The 12,616-nt window shown below is 41.6% G+C and overlaps 1 protein-coding gene across 1 annotated transcript in view; it reads right to left on the reverse strand.

Moving 5' to 3' along the window:
- Positions 1-234: 234 nt before the first annotated feature.
- The window catches only part of LOC144766633 (uncharacterized), a 93,482-nt gene continuing 81,100 nt past the window's right edge, over positions 235-12,616 (reverse strand). Inside the window, exon 10 of the mRNA XM_078650419.1 lies at positions 235-1,875. Within this exon, the coding sequence (XP_078506545.1) occupies positions 1,274-1,875 (602 nt within the window). The 3' untranslated portion in view covers positions 235-1,273. The remainder of the gene's footprint in view (positions 1,876-12,616) is intronic.

Consider the following 12,616-nt stretch of genomic DNA (forward strand, 5'->3'; position numbering starts at 1 on the left):
AGAATGCTTTTGCAACACATCTGGCACTAGCAGGCTCTTCAACTAAACCCCAGCGCTCAGATGGATCAGCAGCCCCTCGCAACCCCCCCCACCCTAGCACATTGAGATCCTCACGGGTGAGTAGCCATGCCTTAAAACCCTGACTGATTGATTAGCAGGAAAAGAATTCATGGGATTACATGGAGTCATTTTGGCCACCTCATCTGAACATCTATTTTTTAAAATTATTAAACGTTTATTTTTTATTTTTTTATTTTACGGAGTTTTATATAGCTCGATCTTGACCCGAATCGGGTATCAGAGCGCTTTACATAGCACCAGTTGCACTACATGAGGACACAATAATTTTTGTTAGGCATGGGGAGATTGAGTGATTTGCCCAGAATCACAGGATGTTCAGTGTCGTTGCCGAGACTCGAAACCGGTTCCCCAAATTCAAGGTCGACCGCCTATTCCTCGATGAAGCTGGCCTGAGGTTTTCCACATTCCACCACATGTGCATACAGCCCATAGGGTTGGTCCATGTGGGTTATGTTGGGCGACTACGTGTTATAAGTCTCTTTTAAAACCACTTATAGAGTCATAAGCATCAATAGAGACACAGATATGTAGGTTCCCAGTTGAAGCCCAACCAGATCTCCTATGTTGCTCTACAAATACCCTGCAAAGTGCTAGTCTCGAATACTAAAAATGAGAACATTCCCAATATGCAGGCAGGTTGGGTGTACACTTTGTGGAGAATCAGAAGGATATTAGTCTGGCCTCTGTTTAGGCCTGGCCTAGGTGGTCACATGTCAGTCTGAAGACATTTGATAACATGATGATGCTGTCCCACCGCAGGTCACACATGCTTAGTAAGTCTGTGTTCTGTAATTAGTTGACTTTCTGGTGCATTCACAGAGATTCCATAGGGGACACTGGCAGTCCATTAAGATGTGCCTCTGAGTTGCACATGTGGTCTGTACACAGGAAGTTTGTATTCTACTTTACAGGTATTTAATGGCAGTCCATAGGCTGAGGTTTTGTTCTGCATAAACAAAGTCTATAGGCTGGGCCTGTGTTCTACAGAAGGGTAGTCCTAACACAAGGTGTATTCTTTAAATGGAGACAGTGCATAGGCAGAATCGAAGAAGCATGCGGTCCATTCCATGAATCAATCATTTATCCAGAGGCGGTCCTTACACGGTCTGTCTGCTCTATAGAGAGTCCAGTCATAGGCCGGGTTGGTGCTGTAAATGCACAAAACCTCTTTGCATGTCCTCCCCAGACCCTCTTACTCCTCATCTTCAGAGGGGGGTCCTCTCTCCCAGCACTTGTGTTTCTCTTTTTGAAATTGGGGGGTACTCCTATGTGCCAGTCCACTGGCCTGGTACCTAAGATCCACAAAATGTTCCTGACCACTCATTGCCTGCTGGTGTACAAGGACCCCCACATTCTCTTGTCCAGTCTCTTCTTGCAAGGGCACAGGAAGCCCCCAAAATCCACATGCACACCCCTCCTGCTGCAGACCAGGGCAGCCCTGGGACTCTGGTCCCGCCTCTTCCTCTTGCGTTCCAGCAGCGTCATGGCCCTCTGCCGCGCTCGCCTCATGCACGCAGGCGGCACCCCCCCATTTCCCACATTCATCAATCTCCTGCTGTGGGTTTGATGCATCTGAATACAGGTGTCCACTCAGCCCTGGGAGGGTTGGGCTTTCTTTCTCTCCGGATGGGCTCTGCTCCTGCCTTGGGTACTGGAGTTCTTCCTCTGTGACCCCTAGTCCAGGAAGGATGCCCAGAGTGTCCCCAATTGGCACTAGATCAGGAGGTGCTCCCTGTTGGACGTTGCTGATGTAGCCCACGTAGACCGCCCCTGGGCTGTATATGTGGAGAGGGCCTGAGGGAGGGAAAGAAAAAGATATTTAGCCCTTGCTGATAAAACCACTTTCTAAATCCAAAACTAAGAATGCCCTAGAGGTTCCTGATAACAGCAGTGCAAGCTTCATCCCCGCATTTCAGCCTTCCTTCTAGTAAGGTGTGTGCAGTACTTGCTATGCACAAGCATTACTGTATATAGAGGTATTTATATAGTTCAACAAAGTTTGGAAGTACATTAATGGGAAGTGTTGGAAACAGAACTAGATTGTGTACATTAATTGAGAATTTACAGATTTTAATGATAAGATGATGTTACATTTCATACACATCTTTACAACTTTAAGTGCAGGGAGATTAGGAGATTTGCCTAGAGTCACACAACTTTTAGTGAAGTGCCGAAGCCGGAATTCAGCCTAGATGTGGACTAGAACCCCGGTCCCCAGATCCAAAGGGCAACAACTCAGCCACTAGGACACATATCCACCATGACCACTTTCTAGGTTGGAAGGGGTGTGCACTGCAAAAACCCTATTGTGTATGTAAAGATTTGGAAGGTACAGGGACATTGAGTTCAGACATATTGTAAAGGTATTAGGGGTATGTCAAAGTAAGCCGAATAGCACAGCTGGGTGCCCCTAAGCGACACTGAAGTATCATTGTTATGTGGACGTTTGCCTCTATCTGTTTTTTGTAGTGTATTGATGTGTTTAAAGATGCTCCTGTCATAGGCACCATGTTCCTTTCCTCATGCACCAGCAAGGAGAGCCCCTGCTACCCTGTGATCTCCCCATCCCTACTACTTGCTTCCTCTCAGCTCCCCATGTACATCCAAACAGGATACCTGCAGTGCTAAGTGGGCATTCTGTACATGGTAGTACTATGCTGATGGAGCAAGGATTCGCACGTTAAGCGACTTACTTGAAATCATGAACCTCAAATAACATTAATTAAATAATCAATATGTTTGTCTTATTAATTTGCCCTTTTTCCTACACTTTTGGGGTGTCCGAGAGAAGCTTGCCTATGTGTTTACTAATCCTAATACACTTGCAATCTAAAATGGCCGCTGCTACGTGGGAATTTCTACTGCGCATGCGTCGGTCACACCCATGTGACGTGACGTACTCGCAGTTCTGGAGGGAATCTATTCGCATCTGCGCATTAGAGCTAAAATGGCTGCTTTGTGTTCTCACATGCGAGAGGCTTGCATTGCTGCTTTTGCTATGCTGTTCGTTCTGCTTAATCACTAAAGCTATAGTTATTATAAAGTAATGGGGATAGAAAAGAAGTTCATGGTATAAAGTGTATTCATTTTTTCCTGTGTTCTAACACTGTTTCTTTTCCATTTCATGGTACATTACGAAATATGGCCTAATGTCCCTGCTGCACTCCATTTTGCTTGAAACTGAGTCTGCGCGAGATCTGCGAGTCTCCCCAGCAGTGACCTTCGAATTTCAGCCAGATGGCAGCCCCAGCCAAGATGCGCCTGGGAAGAAAACCCTCACCTAGTCGAAGAAGGAGAACTGTACCAAACAAAATACATTGTATACAATGTTAAATTCACCATTGTTATGTGTAAAGCATATGTCATGAGAACCTGACATTCAAGGGGCGTTGATGAAATGCAAATGAAGAGCCTGAGAAAGCTACAGTTTTAGGTGGTGTGATGACCTGTCCTTTTCCTCTGCCCAATCAAAATTGGGGATCCTTACACTTGCAACATTGGGGGGTGGTACACTGACCTGGAAAAATAGTATAACTAGTCTAGGTTTAGCTAGAGAATTTGTCCGACTTGTCCGAATAGCTGACCTGTCACTGACCCAGCGCACTCAATAGCTGATCAAGAACAGAGGTGCTGCGGAGCACTCTGTCAGATAGACTCACAAACCCAATCGGGGTTTTGGGAACCTTAAGTGCTGGCGAAGCACTTTGCTGGGGAATTCGATAACCCAATCGGGGTTCTGACTGATGGCTGCAGAGAGGGTGTAGCGCAGGCGTTGCAACTGAACTGTGGGTGCTGGTCTAAACTTTGGTGGTCCGGTTCTGATCCAAATCTGGTTTTCCTGTCCTGGTTTCCATTCTGCACCTGCTGGTCTACTGGCAACTGTATTCCTTGGGGTTTTTTCTGTCCTGAGCTGACCCGTGGCCAGGGTTGGTCTCCACACCGTTTTAGGTAAATCTAAATCTGCGAGGGAAACCCACTTGCGTCCTTTCCTTTCCTTTCTTGAAACAGTTAAAATCTTATTTGCCCATTGTTCCTTTTTCTTACCCTCCCTGTTCTGACAAATAATAAAGTCTTATATTTTAGCTGATTATTAGCATGTTCCATTTTCTTCCCATCCTTTAAGTCAATTGCGAAATATTGTTCATGAAATATAGATGTTCCCTTTCTTTACCCTCCTTTAGCTGAATTAAAGTGGTTGCTCTGAATTATTAGGGTGTTCCAATTTTTACCTTCCCTATAGTTACATGGTTACTCCATTTATCGTCATTCCAATTTGAGTTCCTGTTTGCCTTAACTACCCGTTGACAGTGATTAAACTGTGATTTCTAGCATGTTCCTTATTTTTCCTGTCCTTTAGAAACACCATATTAAGTCTAATTTCTGAAGTTTCTTATTAGCATGTTCCCTGTTCTTACCTTCCCTTTAGACCTCTAAATGGTTGGCACCATATATCTCTTACATGGTTATACGCTTTTCATGATTCTTATTATTGATAGTTTGCTTGCTGTAAACCTTATGCTTCAAACCTCGAAGAAGAATAGATAAAGGTTTTCAAAACTTCTTGAGTCTGTGGTTTTTCAAAGAGTGTAAATGTTATAAATGTTATTTTAGACTGCTTATCTTTTCAGCTAGCTCCCTGATCCATTGTGGTCATAGGTACCAAATGACAAGGATCGGTAAGTCCGTAGTATAGGAATTAGTTAGGATTTAATTGCTGGTGGTAGAGTGTAGGTTACCCGATTAAATGAATATGGTGAATTGAATTATGGGCCCAACATGTGCATATGGTAAAATATAGTCGGGTGACCTGCGCGCTCTATCAGTAATTTTCTGGTAGTAGAGCTATGGTTAGGGACTAGTTAAGATAGGTAGGTAGGTAAACTGCTGCTAACTGTGAAAAGTAAAATTGCTGCTAAATAAGAATCGATCGATCAAATGAAAATTGTTTGAAATTTATTGAAATGTTTTGAAATATTTTGAGATGCTGCTATATTGATTTATGCATTAACAAAATCCGTCTATGATTGTTATATGTTTGTCTGGAATCCCCGGGGGCAGAATAGCGAGTGGTAAAGGGAAGCCACGTCGCAGTGAGGTCAGTGGCTCGAGGAAAATTAGTGCATGGTTGGGCAGAGCTGGAAGCACAAATTAGGGTTTTCTGTATGAATGTATGAATAAATGATAGCAAAGAGTTCGCTGGCAAAACTTCTATTGTCATATAAGTAAGGGTCACACGGAAGGAGTAGCAGGTTCGTCTAAGCTTGATTGATAGCAAAAGGGTTCACTGGTGAAACTTTGGCTTTAGTATATATCCCAGAGTGGATGAGTCCGGAGGAGTAGCAGGTTCTCTAATGCTTGTGTGAAGGGTAAGCAGAAGGGATCTACTCGCAGTATATGAAAAGTAAACGGAAGGGATTTACTTGCAGTGAAACAAATCTTTCCTTTCTAGACACTCGAGTACAGTGGCAAATGTTTTGCGTTGTAAATTAAACAAAGCACTTGCACTTTAAAAGAAGAAATTGAGGGTTTTCATTCCCTTGTGAAGGAGGGAGTCAGTTGCGGAGCTGCGCTTACGTCACTCAGTGCCGCGCTGGTATTGGTCGAGACAGCGGGCGTTTAGCTGAGATAGCATTGTAATGGAAGGGTGAGCACAGGAGCGTGGGAATTCATTTTACGAGGAAGCCGCGCACTCATTGGTTGAAATTGTTTGAAACCGCATAGTTGGTTGGTTGCAGAAAAATAAAAGACGCGCTAGTATTGGAAGTAATTTGTAAACAGAGTAAGTGATTTGGGAAATTATATGTGGTATCCAAGTCATCCAGAGATTAGACCTGATCCAAGATATCAAGGTTCCGTGAGAGATCAGTGGAGAACAGGTAGAAATAACATTATGTACGGAAGTAAGAGGAAAATGACATTTGTAGACAGAGTAAAGAATTATTTCAAAAAGGACAAGCCCATTAAAACTAGAGAAGGTGTTATCATTCCACCACCTAATACTCCCGCATCATTTATGTTATTCGACAGAGGCTACCATTCTTGTGTATGGTTAGAAAATTGGGTGGAATATACTAAAGATGACGGAATTTTAGCATTTCCCTTAGAATGTACATTTAACGGAAGAATTTTGTTCAACCTGAGAACCCGAATGAATGATTTACATCCCAGACCTAGATTAACGCAATATGAAGCCTTAGAAGAATGGGAAATAGAGGCTTTTGAGCGAGACAGACCCAGAATTGACAACGGGTTAAGCAAATTTTATCCGAAGGTAAAGAAAGAGACCCGAGAAAAAAGAATGAAAGAATGGAGACAGAACATGATGGTAGAAGGACTGTACCCTGTATTAACAGTAGAAGAGCCCATGGGAGGGAAAAGGACAGAGAAAACAAAACATTTAATGAGCAGTGGTGATTCAGACGATGATTATCTGGAGGATTTATTAATGAAGAATCCACCACCTTATAATGAGGAACCCAGATCCCTAAGTGCGGGAAACCCATTCCTGAAACCTAATTATGGTGAGGGACCAAGTGTGACAAATCCCAGTGCCCCGAGTTATAACCCTCCTTTGATTCCGCAGATAGTACATGAAACCTCCATGGATAAGGTACTTCAGGATAGAGAACGAGAGGCTTTAGTTAAACAAAGAACTGAACTAATCCAGAAAATCTCCCAATTAAATACCAGTCCCGAAGCTCTGACAATCCCAGTAACTATTGGCCCAGTTGTTCCTTTGTACGGGGATAAGCAAGCTAGTCCAAAAGCTCCAGTTATAACCACATCTGTAGTACACCCAAGAAAAGAGCCCATGATAATAGATGATCAGGCAAGTGAATGTGAATCTGTGATTTCCCTAATGGACTTACCAATAAGGGAACCAGAAGGGAGTTCACAGAGAAAGAACACTCCTTTTAGTTCGAGAGAAGTTCAGATTGAGTCATCTTCTGGTACCAGAAGTGGCACGGTAGTGACTCCTGAAGAAATCGACAGATAGACCCGAGAATTAGAGAAACCAAATCCTCAGCCAAAACCATTAGATATATATAAACTGAGAATAGAATTGGAGAAACGGATGGCTGGGAATGTGGGTTTGGACAGACTGAACACCCTTAGTGAAGAGAAATTGTTATTCATTTGCAAAAGTATCACCCGTAATACTAGAGTGTATCATGAAAAATTAATGGACACCGCAGCTAGCATGGGAATAGACATTGGCAGATCTAAAGTGTTGCAAAAACCCTACAGAGCAGAATTCTCAGACAAAGATTTGGAAAATATGAACGTGTCAGGGAAAAAGGGACAGAAAAGAGAATTACTAAATTTGTTACAAAAATGGGGAGATTTAGAAAAATGGAAAGTCAGATGGGCAAAGAGAAAAGAAGAGAAAGTTTCCAAACAAAAGCAAAGGACAAAAATCAGAAAACCCCTAAATGGGCTGAAAACATAGGGAGCACCTCAAATTGTGGGGCTAATGCTGCTATGATGCTGGATTTCGAAAAGAAGGGGAAACTTTGTCTTCAAAGAGAAAGAACCAGTTACTATAACAATATATTCATTGGTTCCAGTGAATGCGAACACAATTACAAGGTAATTGGGGGTTGGGGTTTCAAAGATGGGTCAGAACCTGTGTTTCCTGGAATTTATTATATATGTGGAAACAAGGCTTATTTCAAATTACCCGACCATTGGTACGGGAGCTGTTACTTTGGTATTGTCTTCCCAAAGATATACCATGTGGGGAAAATCACTGGAAGCACTTAAAGAACTAATAAATTAGTAGGTAGTAAAAGGGAAAGTGTTGGTGAAATAGTAAGTGATATTTTTAGTGCATTGATACCTACAGTGGGAGTGGCTCTGAACACACACAGAATTTGCAAATTATCAACAGTAGTAGATCAGTTATCAACTGACACTGCTGGAGGTTTCCCGATGGTCAATACCGAATTGGTTGCGGTCAGATCTATGGTTTTACAAAATCGACTTGCTCTTGACACGTTATTGGCAAAAGAGGGCGGAGTCTGTAGAATGTTGAAAGCGCAACATTGTTGCAATTACATACCAGACAAAAGTGTGGAAATTGAAGGGTATGTAAGAAACATTACAAATTTGGAAAAAGAGCTTAAACCACTGGAGGTTGACAGTGCATGGAAGAGACTTACTGATGGTCTCTCCGCTGTAGGTAGTTGCTTTTCTAATTTAGGTAAGAGTCTTGTGAGTAAAATACTGATGCCAATAGCGGGAATAGGTCTACTAGTGTTCATAATAATAATTTGCTGTAAGTGTCGAAAACACAAAAAGAAATATTCTGTGAATAAGCGAGGAGTAAAAAGAAATCTCGAAGAACTTGAATTAGAAGAATTGAATAATCAGATTTACAAGAGAGTGAAAAATTCTCATCCTAATAAGGTTAATGAGAAAAGACAAAATAGAAAGTTTGAAGAAATTGAACTGGGTGAGAGGTGAGAAGTTGGCATCTGTTTCCATTAATTGTGATGATATAAAATATCATCAAAGTGGGGACTGATGGAGCAAGGATTCGCACGTAAAGCGACTTGCTTGAAATCATGAACCTCAAATAACATTAATTAACTAATCAATATGTTTGTCTTATTAATTTGCCCTTTTCGAGAGAAGCTTGCCTATGTGTTTACTAATCCTAATACGCTTGCAACCTAAAACGGCCGCTGCTACGCGGGAATTTCTACTGCGCATGCGTCGGTCACACCCATGTGACGTGACGTACTCGCAGTTCTGGAGGGAATCTAGTCGCATCTGCGCATTAGAGCTAAAATGGCTGCTTTGTGTTCTCAAATGCGAGAGGCTTGCATTGCTGCTTTTGCTATGCTGTTCGTTCTGCTTAATCACTAAAGCTATAGTTATAAAGTAATGGGGATAGAATAGAAGTTCATGGTATACAGTGTATTCATTTTTTCCTGTGTTCTAACACTGTTTCTTTTCCATTTCATGGTACATTACGAAATATGGCCTAACGTCCCTTGCTGCACTCCATTTTGCTTGAAACTGAGTCTGCGCGAGATCTACAAGTCTCCACAGCAGTGACCTTCAAATTTCACCCAAATGGCAGCCCCAGCCAAGATGCGCCTGGGAAGAAAACCCTCACCTAGTCGAAGAAGCAGAACTGTACCAAACAAAATACATTGTATACAATGTTAAATTCACCATTGTTATGTGTAATGCATATGTCATGAGAACCTGAAATTCAAGGGGCGTTGATGAAATGCAAATGAAGAGCCTGAGAAAGCTACAGTTTTAGGTGGTGTGATGACCTGTCCTTTTCCTCTGCCCAATCAAAATTGGGGATCCTTACACTTGCAACATTGGGGGGTGGTACACTGACCTGGAAAAATAGTATAACTAGTCTAGGTTTAGCTAGAGAATTTGTCCGACTTGTCCGAATAGCTGACCTGTCACTGACCCAGCGCACTCAATAGCTGATCGAGAACAGAGGTGCTGCGGAGCACTCTGTCAGATAGACTCACAAACCCAATCGGGGTTTTGGGAACCTTAAGTGCTGGCGAAGCACTTTGCTGGGGAATTCGATAACCCAATCAGGGTTCTAACTGATGGCTGCAGAGAGGGTGTAGCGCAGGCGTTGCAACTGAACTGTGGGTGCTGGTCTAAACTTTGGTGGTCCGGTTCTGATCCAAATCTGGTTTTCCTGTCCTGGTTTCCATTCTGCACCTGCTGGCCTACTGGCAACTGCATTCCTTGGGGTTTCTTCTGTCCTGAACTGACCCGTGGCCAGGGTTGGTCTCCACACCGTTCTAGGTAAATAGAAATCTGTGAGGGAAACCCACTTGCGTCCTTTCCTTTCCTTTCTTGAAACAGTTAAAATCTTATTTGCCCATTGTTCCTTTTTCTTACCCCCCCTGTTCTGACAAATAATAAAGTCTTATATTTTAGCTGATTATTAGCATGTTCCATTTTCTTCCCATCCTTTAAGTCAATTGCGAAATATTGTTCATGAAATATAGATGTTCCCTTTCTTTACCCTCCTTTAGCTGAATTAAAGTGGTTGCTCTGAATTATTAGCGTGTTCCAATTTTTACCTTCCCTATAGTTACATGGTTACTCCATTTATCGTCATTCCAATTTGAGTTCCTGTTTGCCTTAACTACCCATTGACAGTGATTAAACTGATTTCTAGCATGTTCCTTATTTTTCCCATCCTTTAGAAACACCATATTAAGTCTAATTTCTGAAGTTTCCTATTAGCATGTTCCCTGTTTTTACCTTCCCTTTAGACCTCTAAATGGTTGGCATCATATATCTTACATGGTTATACGCTTTTCATGATTCTTATTATAGATAGTTTGCTTGCTGTAAACCTTATGCTTTCAAACCTCGAAGAAGAATAGATAAAGGTTTTCAAAACTTCTTGAGTCTGTGGTTTTTCAAAGAGTGCAAATGTTATAAATGTTATTTTAGACTGCTTATCTTTTCAGCTAGCTCCCTGATCCATTGTGGTCATAGGTACCAAATGACAAGGATCGGTAAGTCTGTGATATAGGAATTAGTTAGGATTTCATTGTTGGTAGTAGAGTGTAGGTTACCCGATTAAATGAATATGGTGAATTGAATTATGGGCCCAACATGTGCAAATGGTAAAGTTATAGTCGGGTGACCTGCGCACTCTATCAATGCTAAGTGCCTAAGCTAACTCCTTCTGTTAGGTTAGCAAAGCGAAGGCCCCATGGCCAGCAGAGCATCCACTTGGGGCTGGTACAATGGGTTGCCCAGGGGAGTAGTCATCTGGGACTGGCATGCTGAGTTTTTGTGTTGAAACAGCTGCAAATGCCTGGCACGATAACAAGTTGAAGAGGAAGGTGGCCGAGAAATGTCACCAAGGAAGACACAAGTGGATGTCGTGCTTAGAAACAGGGTTGACAGGTGGTAGGAGCTTGATAGAAGCCAAGTGAGAGGACACGGGGATGTAAATGGTGAGCAGCTAGAATATCTAATGCACGGTCTCCCGGAGAAAGGAAGAAATGTGTGCCATCTACTTTTGATAAACGAGTTTACTTGTAAGTCCCTTGTTGAGTGGCACTACCTGTGCCCAGGGCCTGTAAATTAAATGCAACTAGCCGGCCTGCAGCACTGATTGTGCCACCCACTTAAGTAGCACTCTAAACATGTGTCAGGCCTGCCATTGCAGCCAGTGTGTTTGCAGTTTTAAACTGCCATTTCGAACTGGCAAAACAAACCTTTTGCCAGGCCCACACCTTCATTTTTTAATACATGTAAGTCACCCCTAAGGTAGGCACTGGAAAGCCCTGAGGGCAGGCTGTAATGTATTTAAAAAGTCAGACATGTACCTTTAAGTTTTATATGTTCTGGTAGTGGAAAACTCTTAATTCGTTTTTCACTACTGCAAGGCCTAGGTCCTAGGCCTTAGGATTACATTGGAGTTACCTTATTACATTTGATAAGTGTAATTTCCGAATGGGAACAGATACTCAGTTAAAGCTTGGTGTCTCTGGAATCGTAATGAAAAATCCTAACTTATGGTTAAGCCAGATTTTAAATTACAATTCTAAAAATGCCACTTTTAGAAAATTGGAATTTTCTTGCCATATCCATTTGGTGGTATATTGAAAGTGGGTAACCCAATAAACCCTTGCGAGCTTGGGCTGAGATATAGTATAGGCAAAATTGCTAACAAGGGAATTTTTTTAACAGAGAATTTTTTTGGAAAATTTACTGTGAAACAGGAGGTTGATCAATCTTAACTGAAAGAAACTTAGGACCAACTTAAAACAATTAAAACCTGTTTCTCATATAGTTCAACATTTGGTTAGTCAATAAAGTGGTGACAACTCACTGTAGAAAAATGCTACACGGGAAGTAGTTTTTATGAAACAAAGTTTTTATGTATCAAGTTTTCATTTCATGGGGTACAATTTCTTAAAAAAACAGTGTCCTATATGTCAGTCCACATCTCTCCTTGTTTGTCAGATTAATTTCATACAACGTTATCCTTGGTGACAGTGAACAAGTTTCGTTGTGATATTACTTGAAAGAGTGGACTATAACGCAAGTGGATTTTAAAGAACAACTAATCTATGTCTTATCCACTTGTTTATTGTTGATTTTTTTCACTGTTTGTTTTTTAAGAAATTGTACCCCATGAAATGAAAACTTGATACATAAAAACTTTGTTTCATAAAAACTACTTCCCGTGTAGCATTTTTCTACAGTGAGTTGTCACCACTTTATTGACTAACCAAATGTTGAACTATATGAGAAACAGGTTTTAATTGTTTTAAGTTGGTCCTAAGTTTCTTTCAGTTAAGATTGATCAACCTCCTGTTTCACAGTAAATTTTCAAAAAAAATTCTCTGTTAAAAAAATTCCCTTGTTAGCAATTTTGCCTATACTATATCCATTTGGTGCCAGAAGTCTGTCTCTGGGTCACATGCATGGGTGTATGTAGTTAGCAGTTGGGCTTTGTGTATTTCTCCTAGACAGCAACACACAATGGGGAGCTTAAGTGTGACTGGATGGGTTATTA

Source organism: Lissotriton helveticus, chromosome 7, assembly GCF_964261635.1.
Source record: "Lissotriton helveticus chromosome 7, aLisHel1.1, whole genome shotgun sequence".
NCBI lineage: Eukaryota > Metazoa > Chordata > Amphibia > Caudata > Salamandridae > Lissotriton > Lissotriton helveticus.